General features: G+C 39.3%; 1 protein-coding gene across 1 annotated transcript; it reads right to left on the bottom strand.

Annotated features, from left to right (window-relative positions):
• Positions 1-1,596: 1,596 nt before the first annotated feature.
• Positions 1,597-22,819, bottom strand: abcf2b (ATP-binding cassette, sub-family F (GCN20), member 2b). The gene is given in 12 exon segments (XM_056248379.1): positions 1,597-2,062; positions 2,192-2,395; positions 2,524-2,652; positions 4,772-4,834; positions 4,936-5,046; positions 9,758-9,763; positions 13,738-13,824; positions 15,535-15,600; positions 15,603-15,656; positions 15,811-15,906; positions 18,027-18,127; positions 22,468-22,819. Coding segments are annotated over 12 exon segments (1,377 nt in total). The 3' UTR covers positions 1,597-1,954.
• Positions 22,820-24,252: the final 1,433 nt, after the last annotated feature.

Below are 24,252 nucleotides of genomic sequence, written 5' to 3' on the forward strand. Positions count from 1 at the left end.
GATTTATGGATTAAAAAAGGAGTGGGTGGATTTTTACCTTTATAGTGTGGTTGTGTGTGTACACACTGCCGACACACATTTATGTTCAAAACACCATGTAAGAGTGAATTTTGCATAATGGGGAATTTTAAACAGCTGCAAAACCGACAGTGCAGATATGACTGTATTCATTCATCAAAGATTTATTTCATTACACTAAACCAAAGATTACAAAAAATAAATGCACTTAATAATAATACCCTCATGCCATAATTAAGGACTCAAAAACATAAATTTCTGAAGAATTATCTGTAAGCAAAGTCTTGATCAACTATAAAGGAACTTACTAAACTGTGTTATTTTTGCAATACTTTCCTGTTTACCCAACTCACTGTTATTCTTTCATCTCTGTTGCAAATACACTAGTCTTGTGGAGTTCAAGAGGAGAATTAAAGATTTTATGTCCAATATTGCTGTGTAGGTGGCCATCTTATAGGAATCAATCTTACTACACATGGCTCCCTGTACAAAGATGAAAAATTGAAAGGATTTTGACTCGTGTCAAATTTTTGGTTTCCTTCATTGTGAAAGGATGGAAGTAGATACACACTAGAGATATGACTAGCAGCATCTGCTGCCACCATTATATTAGGAAGGAAAGCATATTTTCAGAGATTGTTTAAAGGATTGTTTATGTGTTGTCAAAGGGCTAATATTTGTATTTAAATGTAGCGAGTCATACAGTGTCAATACAGTTTAATCTCATTTAATCCCAATGTATTTAAAAGCTTTGGCAAAGCCATTGTAGTGCGTGTTAACGTTAGGGTGTATGTGGAGGATAATGACCCATCACACATCACCCTCACCCTCCCAATCAAACACCCCACACTCCTCTTACAATATGAACTAAGAAATGAATACAGCGGGAAACAGAAAGACAGAGACAGATCATCTACTTTGTACAATGCAGATGTGCAACCACAATACTGGAGGACAGTTGCACATATGCATGTTTAACTCTCTAAATGGGTGTTTCCACAAGGATCTTGTTGGGTTTAACAAAGAAAATCTTTATAAAATGTGTCCCCAAAGTGTAGCCAAGTTAGAAATACACACTCACACACAGTGTGGGCAGGAACATTTCCTAACAACTGAAACCTGCATGACTTGGTATTTTATGAGAAAGGGTGCTGCTGTTCATTAGAACTGATAAATGTATCTCTTTGCATTTGTTTGTGCATTTGCACATAGTCTTCTTTGAGAAACTATTTAAAAATATTTAGAAACTATATTAATTAATCATTGCTTGCTGTTATATTGCTAAGCTACAATATGATTCTCTTCACAGGTACAAGTAAAGCTATTTGAACAGGCTTGACTGTACGTGTAAACTAAGCCACAGCACAGTTTTGCCTGATGTGTTTAGTTTTGTTTTTTGCCTAAATAATGCCACAGCAGCTCATCTTACTTTAACAGTTAAATGAGGAAACAAAGGAAGGTTTTACAGCAGCACCCTTTGTTGTTCCAAGTGTACGTGCATTCACATGTACGCATTATTCACACATCACACTGCTCAGTTTAAAATGGTATTTTATGTCTACCATCATTATTTTGGTATGAGCACCATACGTTGTTTTGATGTAGGATATTCTGAAAATTCTACTGTTCTCCAACAACATAATCAAATTTATTCATTCCAATAAACCATTATTGCCTTTACAATATTAAATAAAACAGACGTGCTGATGCTGGGAAATGAGAGGTGCATTAAAAGATATAAGACCAGGGAATGCTTAATGATTGATTTTAAGTTGTCAACAATCCTAGATGACAGTAAAATGGAATGCAATCCACAACAGCTGAGAAACTGGAGTTCACTGTCCGATTCAAAATTCCATCAGTCATGCACATCTGGGAAATAGAGGAGGGTAATCAATCCATGATGGAAAAGCTTGTCTGTCCAGCTAATGGATTTTTATATATCATGAGTCTGTTTGTCAAGTTTTGACTTCAAGTAAGCCAAAATGTCCCCATTCCATTTGGTGATGGTCTGCATCTCACAAACCCAAATTTCCTGAGCCACCTAGAATGAGATAGAAAACGCATCCATCACAATTTAGATCACAGTCAAATGTAAAAACAACATCCTAATTAGACACACTAATAAATCTAAGGTATGATCCATTTACTGGCTTTGTACTATAAGACATACCTGCTGAATAAGTCTGAAGTTGTGGCTAACTAGCATCATTCCACCCTCAAACTCACTCATGGCCTCAGCCAGAGTATCAATTGTCTCAATGTCCAAGTGATTAGTTGGCTCATCCAGAAACAGCCTGTGGGGATTCTGCCATGCGAGCCAGGAAAAACACACCCGACACTTCTGGCCATCTGACAAGTTCCTGATGGGACTGACCTGTATAGGAGGGATATGACAGTTAAAACAGTAATAATTAAGTACAGTGTGCTGTATTGTTTGGCCTTCAAAATAAATTTAGTACTCATGTTAACAGCCCTGCACATTAAACACAACCACACACATACCTGCTGCTTCCCTGTCAGGCCGTAACGTCCAATGATCTTCCTCATCTCCTCTTTCTCTTTGATTTCAGGGAAGCACTTCATCATGTACTCCAGAGGAGACAGGTCAAGCTCTAGCTGCTCAGTCAGATGCTGCAGGACAATTGCCAATACTTAAAAAAGTATGTGCTTATTACTTCACATAACGAAGAAACAAATAATTTGACTATATTTAGCTTTCAGGCGGCACATTACAGAAAGATCCTAACTTTAGAATCCCATCTTATCTGTCTGGTAAACATGGCAATTTCAGTTAGGACCTCATTTAGAACAAAAGCTATTACAAAATGACATTTCTTAAGTCCATAATCTTATCTTAACTACAGATAGGAAAAGAATATTACAGAAGCATCCTAACTCCACAAAAAATCCTAAAAACTGTCTTAACTTTAGGACAACCCCGATGGTGTCCAAACTTCAAAATGATTTGAAAGCCAACTGTAAAAATCACATAATAATAGCCCTGGCTGAGAATGGCATCACATTTATTAATGATACAAGATGAAGAACAGCGATGTTTGATGGTGGAAAGACTTTGTGAACTCCCAAATGATGTGCTGCACTTTGACGACAAAACAGATTAGGCTTTGCTTTTTCTACCAAGCTTATCAAAACTTTACTTAATGAAAAGCACCACTAATTTTTTTTCTCCATTCTCCAGTTTTTCCGTTTTACTTCACAGCAGGTGCCATTGGTTGCTTGGTAACAGACCTGAGAGTTGATTACCGAACTCGATGGAGGGGTTTAAGATTTCCTAACTACAGATAAGATGAGATTTTGTAAGATAGGATAAGAATCCCAAATCAACTTAGGATTTGCTTCTGTAATACGAATTTGTGAAAAATCCTAAATTAACTAGTCAGATTTTAACTTTAGACAGAAAGTTTCTGTAATACGCCCCCAGAACTGTAACTGTAACTGTAACTGTATTTAAAGGTTCTATATGTATTTTTTAACGGCCTCTATCGGTGATGTTTCAGATTGCAACCAATTTTTACAAGAGCGCCCGTGCTCTTGCGCGTGCTCGAACTCAAGAGCCAGCACTCATGGTACCGGCCGGCCACACTGAGACTTTCAACACCCCGGAGAAAGCATCACACAACATGCTGGAAACTCAAGTAAACTCCCACTGCAACGTTACAATAATAGGCTACTTTTATCAGCTTGATGTTGAACTAATGCTCCATGCTCGTACCATGATAACGTTACACTGACTGCATTTAGCCGACATGTGGTGTTCGCATAATAAGGCATTTCACTAACTATTCGTGTATCTTTCACAATCAGCAATGTCAACATAGGTAAATGTATAATGTGATAACGAAAACGGTTAGTGAACTAGACTGAAGAATTTCAGTGTAACAGTAAGATCGTAGAAAGTAACATACTGTACTGAACGTGTCTGGAAATGTGTATTATAAACAATATGATAGTAGTGGGATGAGTGACGTTAGACAGTAGATCTAGTACATAAAATAAAAGTTACATCCTAAAGCACCTACTTTTTGTTATCCTGGAACAGTCTTTTGTATTCATTTCATGTCTCATGTATGTTGTAGTTTACCTTGCTATTTCATTACAGTTTACCATTATTTATTTCAGCATATCTGAAAACTTGAAATTTACCACAATAAAAATAGCGGAGGTCTTTCCATAATTCAAATGCTCTGCCGATGTTGATCCGTGTTTTCGTCCTAAGTCGATCCGTTTCACGTTTGGCCTGACGAGATAAATTTTTGCAGATAAATTTTGTTTTGTTTTTTATATTTATGTGGAGTTTGTGTTGGAGTCTGTGTTGTGCTGGAGGCAGGTCGTTTTTGGTGTTATCAGACTCCATGTCGTTAGCTGCAGTGCCGTTGCATAGACTGTATATAAAAAGGAGAGAGGCTCGGGAGGGCGCATGCACGTCACATCCGATGGATTTCGCAGAAAATCCGACCCGGAGACTTCACATAAAAATAAGGAATACTGGCCTTCAGAGGTAATAGCAAAACCCGACAAGTGGATCATTGTAATGTTTGATTACAACCCCTTCACACACAGGCAATAAAAAAAGGATTCATTTTAGAAATTACATATAGCACCTTTAATATGTATCTCTATGTATATACAGTACATAGATATCTAAGACATATAAATGTTATGAAACTGCCAAGAACAACACAAGTAATAAGTCAACTAATCATACTCAGTATTTCTATGAAGACGGTACCTGGTGATACCTGCCAATCTTGACATGTGAATGCTTTCTTATCATTCCGTCTGTGGGGAGAAGCTGCAAGAGATAAAAACAGAAGCCAATTAATGCTAATGACTTTAAAACTCACTTTTTAGAAGACGTTTAACTGTCAAATCAATCTCTTTTTCATAACTGACCTCTCCCATTAGTAGCTTGAGAAGTGTGGACTTCCCTGCCCCATTGGGACCCACAAGTGCAACTCGTGTGTCCAGGTCAATGCCACACTCCAAGTTCTTATAAATAAAATGCTGTAAAAAATAAAATAAAATTCAACGAAAAAAATTTTATGATATATTTGCGTGTGCCGCTGTTTTTCAGTCCAAATGCCCATTTTCACAGAGAATAACTATAACAATAACTATAGTAGCGTCCACACCAACGCACAATAACATTCTGTTTATTATAAGTATGCTATGGAGTTATGTTGTCTACTGCTTGAGCTCTTTAAAGTGAAGTGGATTCTGATTGGTAGTCAATGTTTTTATTGTTCATCAACTGGAAAAAACTTGTTCCGAAAATGATTCCATTAATATTGTTCCTTTGTGGCTTTATTGTTATGGCTGTAGTGTGGAATTGACCTATGGCTAAGCCACGCCCCCAAACGCGATGAGCCAATCAGTGCGCATAGCTAACCCAATACACTCGGACATTCTCTGCTTCCACGTCCATACGCTGATTTCACGCACCTGCCATTTTGAAATGGCTCCGGCGGGAAGAAAACGGGAAGTGTCGCTTTTAATCATAGGAGAGTCGCGAATGCGATGGCGTTTTGTTGTGTTTAATGTAGAAATTAGTTATTCTAAAAATGTACATACATTTCTTTCATACTTTAGACTATATACAGTGAAATTCATTTATAAATGAAACATTTTTTTTATATATAATTCAGAACGAAAAAAAAGAAGCAGGAACGAACTATATACAGGTCCTTCTCAAAAAATTAGCATATTGTGATAAAGTTCATTATTTTCCATAATGTAATGATAAAAATTAAACTTTCATATATTTTAGATTCATTGCACACCAACTGAAATATTTCAGGTCTTTTATCGTTTTAATACTGATGATTTTAGCATACAGCTCATGAAAACCCAAAATTCCTGTCTCAAAAAATTAGCATATCATGAAAAGGGTCTCTAAACGAGCTATTAACCTAATCATCTGAATCAACTAATTAACTCTAAACACCTGCAAAAGATTCCTGAGGCTTTTAAAAACTCCCAGCCTGTTTCATTACTCAAAACCGCAATCATGGGTAAGACTGCCGACCTGACTGCTGTCCAGAAGGCCATCATTGACACCCTCAAGCAAGAGGGTAAGACAGAAAGAAATTTCTGAACAAATAGGCTGTTCCCAGAGTGGTGTATAAAGGCACCTCAGTGGGAAGTCAGTGGGAAGGAAAAAGTGTGGCAAAAAACGCTGCACAACGAGAAGAGGTGACCGGACCCTGAGGAAGATTGTGGAGAAGGACCAATTCCAGACATTGGGGGACCTGCGGAAGCAGTGGACTGAGTCTGGAGTAGAAACATCCAGAGCCACCGTGCACAGGCGTGTGCAGGAAATGGGCTACAGGTGCCGCATTCCCCAGGTCAAGCCACTTTTGAACCAGAAACAGCAGCAGAAGCGCCTGACCTGGGCTACAGAGAAGCAGCACTGGACTGTTGCTCAGTTTTGCATGTCATTCGGAAATCAAGGTGCCAGAGTCTGGAGGAAGACTGGGGAGAAGGAAATGCCAAAATGCCTGAAGTCCAGTGTCAAGTACCCACAGTTAGTGATGGTCTGGGGTGCCATGTCAGCTGCTGGTGTTGGTGCACTGTGTTTTATCAAGGGCAGGGTCAATGCAGCTAGCTATCAGGAGATTTTGGAGCACTTCATGCTTCCATCTGCTGAAAAGCTTTATGGAGATGAAGATTTCATTTTTCAGCACGACCTGGCACCTGCTCACAGTGCCAAAACCACTGGTAAATGGTTTACTGACCATGGTATTACTGTGCTCAATTGGCCTGCCAACTCTCCTGACCTGAACCCCATAGAGAATCTGTGGGATATTGTGAAGAGAAAGTTGAGAGACGCAAGACCCAACACTCTGGATGAGCTTAAGGCCGCTATCGAAGCATCCTGGGCCTCCATAACACCTCAGCAGTGCCACAGGCTGATTGCCTCCATGCCACGCCGCATTGAAGCAGTCATTTCTGAAAAAGGATTCCCGACCAAGTATTGACTATTGAGTGCATAACTGAACATAATTATTTGAAGGTTGACTTTTTTTTTTGTATTAAAAACACTTATTTTATTGGTCGGATGAAATATGCTAATTTTTTGAGACAGGGATTTGGGGTTTTCATGAGCTGTATGCCAAAATCATCAGTATTAAAACAATAAAAGACCTGAAATATTTCAGTTGGTGTGCAATTATTAACTGTTTCCCCGCCTGCATTTTATTTTTAAGTTACCAGCCAGTGCATTTTTAATAATATCCATAAAACTTTCATGGCGTTCGGTGTACCTTCTGGTATTTTGATTTTCTACTTAAAATGCCATAAAGATAAATGAGGAGTTTTGATTTTAGTTGTTTTCCTTTTGTGTAAGACTGAACCTTTTAAAAATAAAAAATATTGAATGTAAATTATTGCAGATGACCTTCCTGACACTAATGTAAATGGATTTGAAATGGTGGCTGTTGCTGGGCCCCAAATACGTGAGCACGCAGGTATCTGACATTGTAGTAAAAAAAAAACATTTTTCACATTAAAATTGATAAATTGTTTATGCCTGCCAATGATGCTTATAAATATGAACTGAATGGAGCCTATGGTCAGAGATATTTAGTATCTATATCCTTTTTCCTCGTAGATGATCTCTTTCTTCCTGATGTACCCAAGAAAGTTCAGAAGAATGTGCATTCTGGTTGGTGTTTGTTCAACCCTTTTTTTCTGCTGAACTTAAATCAAAATCTTGTCTTATTTCAACACTAAACTTAAATTTTGTTCCATGTAAGTTAGTGCATAGTAAAAGTTTAGTAGGGATGTCCCAATTTTTTTGTGCCCCCGATCCGAGTCACTTAATATAGCTGATATAAAATAAGGGATTGGGCTTAGGATAGTTAAAGTTTAATCAGCCCTGATATTGATCCTTAAGATCGGCTCGGTACATAACTGTTTTTTAGTATTTTGTCTTTATTGTCATCTGTTCTTTTTTAGCAGAAACTGTTGGCATCTGTCCAAACCAAAGCAGACCATCCACATGCAGCCCAAGTAATCCATCTGAGTCCCTCTCACACGACCAGAGAAGCCCCATAGAATCCCTCTCACAGAATCACAGGAGAGATCAGTCCAGTGAGTCCCTCTCACACGACCAGAGAAGCCCCATAGAATCCCTCTCACGGAATCACAGGAGAGATCAGTCCAGTGAGTCCCTCTCACACGACCAGAGAAGAGGCCCAAGTAAATCCCTCTCACAGAATCACAGGAGAGATCAGTCCAGTGAGTCCCTCTCACACGACCAGAGAAGCCCCATAGAGTCCCTCTCACGGAATCACAGGAGAGATCAGTCCAGTGAGTCCCTCTCACACGACCAGAGAAGAGGCCCAAGTAAATCCCTCTCACGGAATCACAGGAGAGATCAGTCCAGTGAGTCCCTCTCACACGACCAGAGAAGAGGCCCAAGTAAATCCCTCTCACAGAATCACAGGAGAGATCAGTCCAGTGAGTCCCTCTCACACGACCAGAGAAGAGGCCCAAGTAAATCCCTCTCGCACAGCTTGAGAAGTATTTCTTCAGAGTCACACAGCAACTGGAGTCTGTCAGATAGATCCATAGACACCCAGTCACACAGCAAAAGGAGACCCTCTAAATCAGCCTCCCGTGACAAATGCAGAAATGGCAGTAAGAGGTGAGCCTCTCACTAAAAAATACCATTGACGACCCTACCTGAATTTATAATTATGGATTTATACCATAATAGATAAGTAGAAGAATAAACTATCTTTGGTGTTAAGTATTGTTTTGTTAGACAGTGTCTAAACTTTAATTTCATTTTAAGACCACAACCTATTTAACATTTGTTGGTATATTGATGTCCCCTCAAAAGTGACAGCCAGAGAATAAGAGGTTTACAGAGAAGCCTGAGCCAGCATCCGAGTATTCACCCACCACTTAAATCCAACAAGAAGAGAGTAAGGTCCATGAGTGCAGAACTGTCAAGTGAGGGAAAAAGATATTGTGTGCCATACAACAATGAGGACAGGGAAAGATCAGAGCCTGCTTTCTCTGAAGTGTGCCAACAGACCTCAACTCCAAAATTGAAGGCATCAAACTTTCCTCTATCAGAGGAAAGTAAGTAGTCACTTTTAATTTTACTGACTTTTCATAGTGATTTGTGTTAGTGCTGGGCAGTATAATTTATTTTTTTAAGTTAATAATTTGTCAGACTATGAAGAATAAGCTTGGATACATGATCTGTAATGGGTATTTATAAGTTGAAGTTATGTTAACTGCTATAAACCACATAGTACCTAGAGGTTATTGCCCAACCCTATTAACTCATGTTCTCACTTCCCTAAATCCTAGAATTCCAGAAGAAAGTGCTTCAAATGCTTATTGACATAAGAGATTCAATAAAAATTGCTATTGGAAACTCTGATGGGACTACATTTAATCTGAAGCAAGCAAACAGTAAGATCGAATTCCAAGAACTGGAGAGTCGTTTAGAAGACAAAATGGAAAGAGCAGCCTTGGTAAGTTTCAGATGAAATACGCAATCAATCACAGTTCTAGCCTCAAAGTGACAATTCACAAATGTTAATTGACAATTCTATGTGTTCTATAATTAATTAATTAAATGATTATTTTTACGTAAAAGGAAAATAAAAGCTGAAACTTTTTCACAGAAGCTTGCTAAAGCAGCATGTTACAGTGGTGAGGGAAAAGCTCGCTTGATGTGATCACAACAAAGTTTGACAGGCGTCTATGTCAGCTGAGGAGATTAACCAAGTGTTTTTTTTTTTATGTATCATAGCAATTACTTGGTTTTGTTTAACCCTGAAACTCAGTTTAGCTTTTGGTAAAACAAATATAAAACATACTTTCTATTAACTTTTTATTTGGTAAGTTACCTGTATGTTTTTGGATTCTTTTTACTTAATCAAAACAACCCAGCTGCAGTTTGATATTACTTCAAATGCACAAACAAAAATACATGTTATATATTTTTTTGTTGCATTTGTGAGTGTAAACTTGGCACATAATATCTAAATATCAATATATCCCTGAATTGTATCACAGAATTTGTTGAGGTATCGACAGATATCGTATTGCTGGCTGAGACAATCGATATCGTATCGTGATGAACTGTCCAATTTACACCCCAGTTAGAAATTATGCTAACCCGGGGTGAAGGACTAGACCCTTTTATTTTGTCAGATTTCTATTGTCAAGTTCATCTTACAGACAAGTAATTTTTGCTGTTCTGTTTTACTCCTTTACAGCAAGCATATTTGAAAAGACCGGGAGGTGTTGATGAGGTAGACATGGTGAAAAAATCAATGTCTGCGTAAGTACCATTTATGCCACACATTGCTGCATTTATTTAAAATAAATAATTACGCCACACATTAAGCTCTAGTTTCTTGCTGTCGTTGCAATGTCTCTGCTCTATGCAAAAGACGTTGCAAATGTATTGTCATGTATTTAACATGGAAAAGATACCTTTTATAAATGAGTACTTAATATATATTTACATGCATGTTTGTTTTTTAGAACTCTCTCAAATGCCTTGATGGCACAGATGAATTTAAAGGGCAAACGTGGGAAGCTGCCATTTTCTCAGTCTCTGCTATGCCAGATCATCTGTGGTAAGTAAAAAAAGAAAACGGGTGCAGAACAACTCATTTGTGGGGCATTTGTGTTTGATTGTTTTTTTTTGTGTGATTATTTTGGTTGTGCTTATCCAAATGTAATTAAATTACAGTAGTTACAAATTGTAATTCTTATTGATCATTTAACAAGTTAATGGCAGTCTTTTAATTGTTTGTGCCTCTTTTACTTCCAACAGTCAAAAGTTAGCACCAACAAAGTGGTTTTCTGGCTTCACATATCAAGAATGTTTGCAAATATTTCTTAACATGCACCTACATGTGATTCTATTCTATAGAAAAAGTAAAACACAGGATGTTTCATGGGCTGAAATATACAGCAGTTATGTTGATCTAAACTGTCTTTATTTTTCTCTTTAGACGCTGTCATCAATGCATACAACACAACATGTACACAAATATTGGAGACCATGTCAAAATACTTAAAATATGCACCAGAGAGGATGGGTGGTGGTGGCCGTAAGACGACTCTTACATGAAGACTCAATTCACAAAAAAAAAAAAAAGTTTATTTATTGTTTCTAGGTCAATATATAATTCAAGAATGAAACCTAGAGTAAAATGTTTTTGGTTCATTAGTGATTTACTGATGTTGAAAGATGTTACTTGATGATAATTCTGGCATGTAGTTTTATAAGAACTTACTTGAAACCCACACAAAAAAAAGTTTGAATAATGGGTTTAATGAGCATTCTAAAATAGTTTTGCTGTTGAACAATATTACTCGAAATAATAGTTTATTATTATTCGGGCTTGTACTGTAATGCCTTTTTTAAAGACCTGTTGATGTTACTTGAAATTATATATTTATTATTATTATTCTGGCTTGTACTGTAAGACTGTTTTTAAAGACCTGTTGATGTTACTTGAAATTATATATTTATTATTATTATTATTCTGGCTTGTACTGTAAGACCGTTTTTAAAGACCTGTTGATGTTACTTGAAATGATATATTTATTATTATTATTATTATTATTCTGGCTTGTACTGTAAGACCGTTTTTAAAGACCTGTTGATGTTACTTGAAATTATATATTTATTATTATTATTCTGGCTTGTACTGTAAGACTGTTTTTAAAGACCTGTTGATGTTACTTGAAATTATATATTTATTATTATTATTATTCTGGCTTGTACTGTAAGACCGTTTTTAAAGACCTGTTGATGTTACTTGAAATGATATATTTATTATTATTATTATTATTATTCTGGCTTGTACTGTAAGACCGTTTTTAAAGACCTGTTGATGTTACTTGAAATTATATATTTATTATTATTATTCTGGCTTGTACTGTAAGACCGTTTTTAAAGACCGGTTGAACTCAATGAAATTATATAGCCTATGTATTATTATTCTGGCTTGTAATGCTGTAAGAACCTTTTTAAAGACCAAATTTTTGATGTTTAATGATGCTTTCAATTGATGAATTCAATTTATTTCATTATAGTTTTGTGTTTTGCTGTTGTTGAACAAGACAAATAAAAAAGCATATATATATGTATTCGAACAGTTGTTTTTTTTATTTTAAAATCTGGCATAGTGCTAACATTTTTTTCCCCCATACAATGTGTAACATCTCACCCCTGAACTACCGATCTGTACACAGTTTGAACCAAATGTTTTCCCAGATGCGACTATAGGATAGTATTGCAAATTATACATAGCAAGTTACATAATTACAGTTCCTTTGATTTTCTGTACAAATGTCATGTCTTCAGAGAGTAGGCTACAGTGAAAAGGAAACTCAATCTATAGTTTATTCAATGTTAAAAAAAAAGATATAAGGTTGCATTTTCAACGTTGTTTCGTTTTGCAAAATCATTTAATTAAACCAATTAATTCAACCTCGACGTCGCTGCAAGACGGTGGAACAATGTCACGAAATCAACGGTGAAACAACGTCACGATTTCAACGTTGAATCGTTTTGCAAAATCGAATCATAATCCAACGTTGATTCAACCTTGGTCCCTGACGTTGATTCACCGGTGAATCAACGTTGAAATGCCGGCTGGGCATAACTGAACATAATTATTTGAATATTTTTTTGCATTAAAAACACTTCTTTTATTGGTCGGATGAAATATGCTAATTTTTTTAGACATGAATTTTGGGTTTTCATGAGCTGTATGCCAAAATCATCAGTATTAAAACAATAAAAGACCTGAAATATTTCAGTTGGTGTGCAATGAATCTAAAATATATGAAAGTTTAATTTTTATCATTACATTATGGAAAATAATGAACTTGATCACAATATGCTAATTTTTTGAGAAGGACCTGTACCCTATATTGGATATTAACATCCAATAGTGTAAATCGCGGCAGCAGCTTCAGGTTGGTAGTCCAAGGCACTGTTGTCTATCTGTACTTCCGGGGTTCTTCCCACCGGAGCCTCGCTTTCGATTTCAAATTTCGATTTGCTTGCTCGCGTTGACTATGTAACGGCCCTAAAACGTTAACGTTAGCTTCTAGCTGCGTTGTACATCATGTCACTTAGCTTTATTAACGTATATAAACGTATGTAAATAACCGAGATAACAAATGTTAGCAATGTTGTGCTGAATGATTCATGTAAATACTGCAGTGCATGAACAATGCTGATCCTCTATCTTGTTGTCTGAGATGGTGATGGCAACGAGATGCGGTTTATCACGTTTACACTGTGACCTGTACATTTTTGCTTGGAGCTGAAGCTTTTCATTGACCTTCTCAACAATAAAATTATTAATATAACCCTCCAATGCATAGTTAATGCCCTTTTGGTGACTTCGAGATGATATATAATCTTTCTGTCTCCAAAAATCATCAATTGCCTCCTGTGAAATGTCTCCTACTGTGACAGCTGCCATAGCGCCTGTCACCGAATGTTGACTGTTTGTCCGAGTGAGTGGAGGGGGCGTGGCTTAGCCATAGGTCAATTCACTATTCTTATAGAATTAGAAGGCTTACTAAAACTTTAGAACATAATACGGCATATGACAGCTTACAGTATGAGTGCTGAAACAAAAATATCCCAAACAGACAATACTGTGTAAATGATCCAGCAACAGGCGGTTGACTCACTGTGTCACTGCATCTGAAGCTGACATTCTGCACCATGATGACAGGAGGCTGGATCTTCCCACAAGGGGGAAAATAAAACGACAAGCTCTGAAGGATAAAGGTGTGGTTAAAACTCTCTGATAAACAAGTGACAATTTCATCTTTAAAAGCAAACTCAGTGCCTTCTAGAGCCCAAAGCTTAAAGCTGCAGTCCGGCGTTTTTCCTCTTTGTCGCCATCTCTGTTCGAAATCTGCAATTGCAATCATTCGCGGAATTATCAACTTTACGTGAGTTGTACTTCAACACCCTCGACACGGCACAGCGCGGATGAACACTAATGTTTGAGGAGAGTGCAGCTGTCAATCACCGCGCCGGTGTGAATACTGTCATTCAGAATCACAGATTATTCTTTTTGGAAGTATGACCAACATAAGAATTTTCACCGGAAAATGTCTGAACTAGTAAGAAACATCCACTTTTGTTCTGGTTCTGACATTGCAGTAAATCGCGCTGATTGAATCTAACAATCGCTTATAAGTTATCATATCACGCAAAACCGTGCAAATTATACTTTGTTCACAAATTGTTAATGTTAACAACGTCAGCATTGCGTCACTACATTTAATGGCCTTCCGATATTATCCTTGTTTTCGCATGGGCCGGTTGCTGTCTCTTCTTTTCTGTAGCCACTCCGAAGTCCGAACGAAGTCTTTTGCATTTTACAACGGGTGAATCTCTAGTTGTCACTGGTGAGTGTCGTTTGAACCTTTCTGGATCCGCCATCAAATTGATAAGTTTAATTATATCAAGTGATGTGAGAAAAGGCTATAAATCTCCACCTCCAGCATCCTCACACGCAACATAGCCGACTAGCCGAGACTCCTTCTTTATGTGTACAGATGTGACGTAATGAATGTAACGAATCTCCCGCGGAAATCCACCAGTACCACTGGAATTAAAGTCCCCATGAAATCAAAATTGACCATAATTACTTTGTTTGCCTAAATTGATCGTTTTGTGGTGAACAATTCATCCATGCAAGTCAATCCACACAAAAAATTTTTTTGGCTTCGTAATCTTTAATCAAATTTTGAAAATGCCCCTCCCCTCTGCATTGGAGGACCTTGCCCGATGACCTAGGCTTTACGGTTTGGGTGTCTGCTTAACATCCATAACCACGCCCCTCCAACTGACAGTAGACAGGCTGAATGAAAACACCTACTTTTCTAGATCCAATCAGGTGCTAGTTGGAAAAAAAGCCACGCCCACTATTTTGCCTCATTTAGTATTCCGTTTCTCTCGGAAATACGTCACAACACTGGAGAAAAGTCGTTTGCAACTTCCGGTTCACGGGGACTTTAAAAACATTATTACAAGCTTACCGTTTTGAATCGAGCTAAAGCAAGCAGATAGTTTTGAACACTGGCTGGTTAAGTATTTGATCAAATATGTATTTTGGATAATTTTTAACCCCAAAAAAGCTACGGACTGCAGCTTTAAGCTGTGTTTATAGTCACCACAGCAAATGTCGGCTTAGTAAACTGTTAAGGAAATTACAGAATCCATTTTTAATCAATTGCTTTTACCAAACCTGTACCGAAGTGACAAAAAAATAAATCATGTCTGTGTTTTTTCTCTAAATGGTTCTCACTTTTCACTTCTTTTGTCTTTGTCATTGCATTGGTCAATTGAACAATGTGAGCATTTCTAAACTGATGCTTTATGCCGATAACAGGTGTTGGGCAAGAGAAAATGACATGCAAGAACTCTAAATGCTACAGTGTGTTAGTGTTGATGTGTTTGTCTGTGAGACAAACCTTATCATTTACGACACGAGTTGTTAGGCAAGAGGCCACCATTTTCTGCAGTGTTTTTTCTTTGCTTTTTGAGCCCGGCGAGCTAGCTTTGCAGAGCCGTGACCAAAACGGGCGATATAGCTCTACAAGAGATGAAGGGAATAAGTTTGACATTATCTTTGCAATGGCATACCTCTGGTGAATATTTCTGTGGCAACAACGCAATAAAATAATGATGAAATAAGAGAAAGTGCAATTCAAACAGAGCAATAAGGCCACAAGGCTGCACTGTTTCACCTTCATGTGAGCTATCTGGTCCTGCTCCCAGTTGTACCGCTTCATCTGGTTTTCTTCCAGTTCCTCCCTGGTCTTCACATACTGGTCATAGTTACCCTAAAATTGCATACATAACAGACTTTACCGCTCTCATACTGTACCTTTGTTCCTGTTAATATATGTGATAAGTGTGCCAATGAACCAGACAGTTCATAATTAGCAACAGTAATAAAAGCATCAGATTTCAGGCATTTTAAGGCTAGACAAGTACATAGCCAGCAAGCAATTTTGCGTTTAAAAGACGTCTAATAGCAGTCCAAACACAGCCCTGGTGTCTAGGCTAAAACAAGGCAAAATTTGGGCTGTCAGTGAAAATTTAATAGACATCTAACCATAGCCCAAGAATAGACGCACAGGCTACGCAGAGAACCTCTCAAAGAAATTAAACCAAACACCTTGTAATCACTGTTGACTTTGCTTGAATGATGGAATATCATAAATCTTGCAAGTTATTTTGTCAAAAACAACATGTAACCAAATTCAAGGTTATTTGGTCTAGAAGTGGGTTACTCGTAGTCTGACTATAGTTAACCGAAACTGAAATGACAGCTATTGCTTGCTGGGTAGCAATACAGATTTTTGGAGACAATAAAGCTTTTACATCCAAGTTCCTAAACACTGATGGAGCTTCATTCAATAATATCTGAATGGACTGCAAATTTTCAAAAAAGGTGTGACATTACATTAAAAAAAATTATTCGGTCATTATTTTCATTAAAGGCACACCGCGGAACTTTTGGCCACTAGTGGCGCTCGACCTGTAACTTTCACGTCTAGCGTCCCTAGAGGCCACAAGCTCCGCAGCACTGTCGCAAAAGTCAACAAACAGTCAACCGGTCAGCCCATAGACAGTGGGTCAGCCTCCCGTGTCTTTAGATTGTGTGCAGTGTTTGAGGCGGGCAGCCTCACTCAGAAGTGAGTTGGCACTGTGTGAAGGACGGAATAAAACGGAATGTCGCAGCCGTAATGCGCCGCAGACGTGTGCAGTGTAAATGAGGGGTTATAGCAGTCTGCTGAGAGAGAGCGAGCGGGGCGAGCCCCGTGGGGCTTAGTGCTAACATGTCTGTGAGTGAATGTGGGCGCGGGACGGTGGGCACATTTCTACTGCACTAAAAACACCGTCGGCCTGAGCTGACTGTAACTTATGTGTGTTGGTTTCGTTTTACAGAAACCGTGGGACATGTTGTGTGTAGTGTTTGTGGGCACTGAGTCGTGGGCACGTTCACTACATTTAATGTACATTTGACATGAGTCGACTATTTGTGCGAGCCCTGCACTGTGGCGGGCTGTGTTTGTGTGTAGAAATGAACAATGGGCTGTGGGCATTTTATTACACTCATAACACCATCGGCTGTGGCCGGAATACCAGAAAATACTACACTACTTATATGATTTATCTGGGTCACCTTGGAAACGGCATTTGTGTGCAGGCAAGCGTCAGCATCGGTCGGGCACCCCTCCTCCTCCTGTAGCTCACGCCAGCGAGCGAACGCTGGACCAATGGTGATCCTCGTCCTGGCTTTACATTTGTCACTATGCTTTTTCTTTTTTTTTTAGTGTCCTCTGACAAAACCTTTGCCTTCTTCCTTGTATCTGTTGGTTCGGCCATGACGAAAACATACAGACGGCAATCAAACGCGAGTTGAGCACTCACGTCAGAATCTGAGGAAGTGGTGGGGGAAGTGACGTATGCCGTAAAGCGGTTGAATTTTGTAGTTCTTTTTGTGCTCGGGTTCCTACCCGAAACCCGAAGTTACATAGTGCTAGGAAAAGCGATACAGACACCTTCAGGCTACGGCAGACGTGTCATTCAACCTATTGTAAGTCGATGTACCATCTCAATGGGTTTTGGTAATATATTATAAAGGTTGAAAAGTTCCACAGTGTGCCTTTAATGCCCTCATTCTGTTCCAAGCCTGTATGAGTTTCATTCTTTTGTAGAACTTAAAAGATATTTCTATTTCCATTGTACTGACAAAAACATTAAGACATTTTCAAAATACCTTCTCTTTTATGGTTCACAGAAAATAAAAAAAAAGTCATACAGTTTAGAGCTGAGCGAGGGTGAGTAACTTATGAGTTTTGAATTTTTGGATGAACCATCTCTTTAAATGCATTCAATAGATTCTCCAAATAGTAAACTGTAGGAAAAAAAACGTGACCAAAACAGCACTCACAGTGTAGTACTTGAGCTTCCTCTGGTGGAGATGAATGATGTTCATGCACACGCCATTAAGAAAGTCTTGAGAGTGTGAGATGAGTACAAGGATGCACTTAAAACAAAACAAAAAAAAGTTAGTTAGACATCATAAGAAAAACATATTCTTTTTGAAAAAACCTTGTTTCAAAAATATCCCCTGGTGTGCCTTAAAGGTTGTATCAGGAATTTCAGGCCCAAACATAAATGATCACATTCATCTAATCTTTCCTAACAATCCGCTAGCTGCCCGCCCCATAAGCAGGCCATCAAAAAAAATGCATCTCTGTAGGCAGCCTAGGCTCTGAGATCTGCACACAAAAACAATTGGTTTCACCAACCACTCAAAACCAAAATAAATAGTGTTCCAACCAATCACCGACAGGGGGCGGGTGTTGTGAGGTTTTGCGCTCGTGCACGGCTGCATGCGAAGTCGGAGCTGAAGAAGAATGAATGAATGAATGAATGAATGAATGAATGAGGCATTTATATAGCGCTTTCATATGTACTACTGTACACCCAAAGCGCTTTACAATCATATCAGGGGTTCTCTCCTCAACCAGCACCAGTGTGCAGCATCCACTTGGATGATGCGACGGCAGCCACAGTACAACAGCGCCAGTACGCTCACCACACACCCGCTATAGTTGGAGAGGAGAGAGAGTGATAGAGCCAATTCAGTGGATGGGGATTATTAGGAGGCCATGATTGGTAGGGGCCAATGGGTGGAATGTGGCCAGGACACTGGGGTTACACCCCTACTCTTTACGAGAGGTGCCATGGGATTTTTAATGACCACAGAGAGTCAGGGCCTTGGTTTAACGTCTCATCCGAAGGACGGTGCTCTTTGACAGTATAGTGTCCCCGTCACTATACTGGGGCGTTAGGACCCACACAGACCACAGGGTGAGCGCCCCCTGCTGGCCTCACTAACACCTCTTCCAGCAGCAGCCTGGTTTTCTCAGAAGGTCTCCCATCCAGGTCTAACCAGGCTCAGCCCTGCTTAGCTTCAGTGGGGAACCAGTCTTGGGCTACAGGGTGATATGGCTGCTGGCAAGAAGCCAGCGTCTATCAACGAACCCATGTCGGTGATTGGAAAACCACTAATGCCATGTAATGAGTGAGTAGGAACGAGTGAGAGTTAACAGATGAAATAAGTACAAAATTGTCATTTATTAATTCATTGAACAATATTCCACAGTAGGCAAGGCAAGGCAAGGCAAGTTTATTTATATAGCACATTTCATACACAATGGTAATTCAAAGTGCTTTACATAGAAGAAATTAAAATAATCAAAACAAATAAGAATAATTAAAACAGTTTAGAATAAAAAATAAAATAAAGTACAGTAAAAACAGTCGGACGAACAGAGGCACAGTGCTCATTCAGTAAATGCATAGCTAAACAGATGTGTTTTGAGTCTGGATTTGAATGTGAGTACTGTAGGAGCACATCTGATCTCTTCTGGAAGCTGGTTCCAGCTGTGGCTGGCATAATAGCTAAAAGCAGACTCTCCATGCTTAGAGCGAACCCTTGGTATTTCTAGCTGATGTGATCCTAATGATCTGAGTGATCTGTTAGGTTTATATTCAGTGAGCATATCTGCAATATATTGAGGTCCTAGCCCATTAAAAGATTTATATACCAGTAATAATACTTTAAAATAAAATCAATCCTAAATGTAACTGGGAGCCAGTGTAGAGACCTGAGGACTGGTGTGATGTGTTTATATTTTCTGGTTCTGCTCAGAAGCCTGGCAGCAGCGTTCTGTATGAGCTGCAACTGTCTTATGGTCTTTTTAGGAAGGCCAGTGAGGAGTCCATTACAATAATCCACCCTGCTGGTGATAAAAGCATGCACAAGTTTCTCTAAGTCTTGATTGGAAACAAAGCATCTAATTCTTGCAATATTTTTCAGGTGATAGTATGCTGATTTAGTTATTGCTTTGACATGACTACTGAAACTAAGGTCTGACTCTAGAGACACACCAAGATTCCTGACTTGATTTTTAGTTGTTAGACCCCTAGCGTCAAGGTATGCGTTCACCTTGAGAACTTCATCTTTGTTTCCAAACGCAATGACTTCAGTTTTGTCTTTGTTTAACTGAAGAAAGTTTTGGCACATCCAACTGTTTACTTCATCAATGCATTGGCACAGGGAGTCAATGGGGCTGTAATTGTTAGGCGATAGGGCTAAGTAGAGCTGTGTGTCGTCTGCATTGCTGTGGTAAGAGATTCGGTTCTTTCTCATTATTTGGCTCAGTGGGAGCATATATAGGTTGAATAGGAGTGGCGCAAGAATTGAGCCTTGAGGGACTCCGCATGTCATGGATGTCCACTCAGACTTATGGTCTCCTATACTCACATAATAACCTCTCCCTTCTAAGTATGACCTGAACCATTTTAGGACTATCCCAGAAAGCCCCACCCAGTTTTCCAGCCTGTCAAGAAGTATGTTGAGATCGACAGTGTCAAATGCAGCACTGAGGTCGAGTAGTACCAGCACTGATAATTTGCCTGAATCAGTATTTAAGCGAATATCGTTTATTATCTTTATGAGCGCTGTCTCTGTGCTGTGATGCGATCGGAAACCAGATTGAAAATTGTCGAAGTATCCATTCGAGATTAAGAAGTTGTTCAGCTGATTGAAGACAACTTTTTCAATGATCTTGCCTATGAAAGGAAGATTTGAGATCGGTCTATAGTTGCTTAATATAGTCTTATCCAGATTGCTCTTTTTCAGGAGGGGCTTGCAGTTTTCAGGGAGTTTGGAAAACTACCAGAGAGAAGTGAGGCATTAACCACTTTTAGGAGATCTGCTTCTAAACTGTTTAACACACTTTTGAAGAAAGATGTGGGAAGTGCGTCAAGGGCGCAGGTTGATGTTTTAAGGTGTTGTACGGTTTCTTCCAAAATTTTGCCATCAATTTCTTCGAAAACAGACATAGTAACTACTTTCTCAGGTTGTGGTCTGATCTGTCTGACCCCAGTGCGGCTCAATGATGTGCTGATCACCTTTCTGATATTCTTAATTTTCTCAGAGAAGAAAGAAGCAAACTCACTGCACTTGCCGTCTGAGAGCATTTCACTGGGAATCTGGCTTGGGGGGTTTGTCAGTCTCTCTACAGTAGCAAAAAGAGTGTGTGTGTTGTTTAAGTTGCTGTTTATAATATTTGAGAAGAAAGTCTGTCTAGCTTTGCCTAGTTCAATATTAAAAGCATGGATGCTGTCTTTGTAGATGTTATAATGGACTACAAGTTTTATCTTCCGCCACATGCGCTCTGCTCTTCTGCATGTTCTTTTCATATTTTGCACAGCTGTTGAGTTTCTCCAAGGTGCTTTTTGTCTACCACTCTTCCTGACTTTCACAGGAACAATATAATCTATTACACCTTTAACCTTTGAGTTAAAAGAATCAAGTTTAAAATCAACAGAGTCAGCAGATATGCTTGGTTTTAAAGATATAGCCTTCATAAATAGTACACTAGTGTTCTCATTTAAGCATCTCTTCTTGACAGACACAGATCTAGCTTCAATGGCAGGAGAGATCAATATATCAAAGAAAATACAGAAATGATCAGACAGTGCTACATCCTTAATAACAATCGATGAGATGTTTAGACCCTTACTGATAAGTAAATCTAGAGTGTGTCCACGATTGTGTGTGGGACCATGTACATGCTGAGTCAGATCAAAAGTTTTTAAAACAGTTTTGATTTCTTTTGCCATATTTGTATCATTATCTATGTGAATGTTAAAATCTCCAGTAATAGCAAAACAGTCTAACTCTGAGGAAATTGTTGATAACAGTTCTGTAAAGTCCTCAGCAAAGGCTGGAGAGTATTTTGCAGGCCTGTAAATAATGATAAGTAAAATGCGTGGGGCACCTTTTAACATAATACCCAGATATTCAAAAGAGGGGTAGTTACCAAATGATGTTTGCTTACATTGATAGACATCTTTAAAAAGAGCAGCTACTCCTCCACCTCTCTTATCCGCTCTGCAGACACTCATAAAAGTAAAGTTAGGAGGGGCTGTTTCATTGAGGACTGTTGCACTGCAGCTGTCTTCTAGCCAAGTTTCGTTTAGAAGCATAAAATCCAGGTTGTATGTGGTTATTAAGTCATTGACTAGAAGTGATTTATTTTTAAGTGAGTGGATGTTTAAAAGTGCTAACTTAACAGTCTTACTTTTTGTTACTTTTGTCTTAGTTTGGCGTGTAATAGGCACCAGATTAGATGGGTTTGCTGTACGGCTTTTGAAGGCCTTAGACTTTCTATCATGTAATCGAACAGCAATAGAGAAAGATACAGGCACACTGGGTTCCCGCTTGTTCTGTAAACATTTGAGAAAGTTACTGTTATCATAGCGGGCACCCGGCACATATCACTGAGAGCTGGTATCAGTTGTTTTTGGTTCACCTCGAGCCGATGGAGGAGGGTGTGGGCCCTGGCGTTTTTGCAGAGGCCGAAGAGCTCTCACAAGCGGAGAGCGAGCTGGGCCCGCAGGCTTTCGTGGTTTTGGGGCCTGCCGTTTTTTGGTTGATGTCTGGGGGCTTGCAGATAGTTTGGTTCCAGCAAACACCAGTTTTTCCATTTGTTCTGAGGAGCACATAAGATGCTGTGGAGATGCTGGAGATAGGGATAACGTGTCTGGTGAGAGGGTAGAGGCTGGAGGGGGCTGTTTCTCTGGTGTTATTGGAGGCTGTAAAATGCTGTCCTGGTTTTCCAGCAAGTCATCCTTTGGAGCTGAAACTTGGAGCAGTTCTAGCATGTCACAGTCTGTCTGTGGTGAGCTCTGTGGGCAGGGCTCAGCTGAGATTGTGTCCGTGAGCAGTGGCTGTTTTGGCTGAGTGGTGTTATCATTGTCCTTGTGTGATATGTCAACCGCATGTCCATCCACGTGCTGAAGTGAAGTCCTGTGGTCATTCATACTGTGTCCAGGTGTGTGTGTGTGCCATTCAGGTTGAGTGGATTGGCACACACTGCAGAAGGATGATTGAGGGAGAAGTAGATATTGTCCTTTAGCACTCTTGAACCAAGTTTGTTTGGGTGGTGGCCATCCTGTTGAAACAGTTGCCTCTGACTCCAGAAAAGATTGAAATTGTCAATGAAGTTTACTCCTTTTACATTGCAGGTTTTTTGCAGCCATGTGTTGAGCCCAAGCAACCGTGAAAACCTGTTTGTTCCTCTTGCTGGGAGTGGTCCACTGATGAATGTTTGTACTTTCAGTCTTTTAAGTGTTTCAAAAAGTTCATTGAAATCCTTCTTAAGGAGTTCTGACTGCTCTTTATGAATATCCTTTTTCCCCACATGAATGATGAGTCGATTTGCAGTCTTATGTTTCGTCAGAATGTTCTCAAGTTCCCTGTTACATCAGAAGTCGTTGCTTGTGGAAGGCAGCACGTAGTTGTATCCCTGCTACTAATGTTTCTGATTATGGAGTCACCCACTATCAGAGTCCTGTGCTCGGCTGCGCTCTGAGCTGAGTGCCGCTGTCTGCTCGACCTTGAGCGCCAGTTAGCAGTGTTAGCTACTGGCTGGTTCAGTCTGTGTTCGATCACATTCATCACATTCATCACATTCAGGGATTCCTCATTCATTAATACTTCAAATCTGTTCTCAAGATGTATAGGCGGTGGTAGGAGACCAGTGTTTGCAATCCTTGTCAGAGCCGTATCTGGGGTAGAGGATGCTACTGCGGCAATATGTGATGCTCGTGACAATCTGATGTCTCGAGTGCCTTTGGGTCTCGCTCCCTGTTTGTGCCACCGATTTGTAAGTTGATCGGCTTGTTTCTCTACACTCAGTATGGCCTGTCGAGGAGGACTAGATTCATGGGACTCACCGGCTGTATGCTGAGGGCGTCCATGACGAAGCTCTGTTGTGTGTTCCGACTGGTTTGGTGGTCCCACAAGTAACTTTGTTTCAAGAACTACAATCCTTTGTAAAAGTCTCTGGCAGTTAGTGCAGCAAGTAGATTCCAGAAGAGGCATTTTCTCTTATCCTTTAGAATGTAGGCAGTTGTGTTTTCTTCCCCGGAATGTAAGCAGTGGGAGGTTGGTTGAATAAAAGTATTCTGCTTTTTTTTAGTAATCCAAGCGTTTGAGCACTGTGCTGATTAGCTGAAGTTAAAATTAGGTGATAAAAGGAGATAAAATATAAAATATAAAAATATAAAAGCGATAGAGCAAAGCGCGGAGCGGT

Source organism: Rhinichthys klamathensis, unplaced genomic scaffold (genome assembly GCF_029890125.1).
Source record: "Rhinichthys klamathensis goyatoka isolate OS25496 unplaced genomic scaffold, OSU_Roscu_1.1 h1tg000055l_1, whole genome shotgun sequence".
Classification (NCBI taxonomy): Eukaryota; Metazoa; Chordata; class Actinopteri; order Cypriniformes; family Leuciscidae; genus Rhinichthys; species Rhinichthys klamathensis.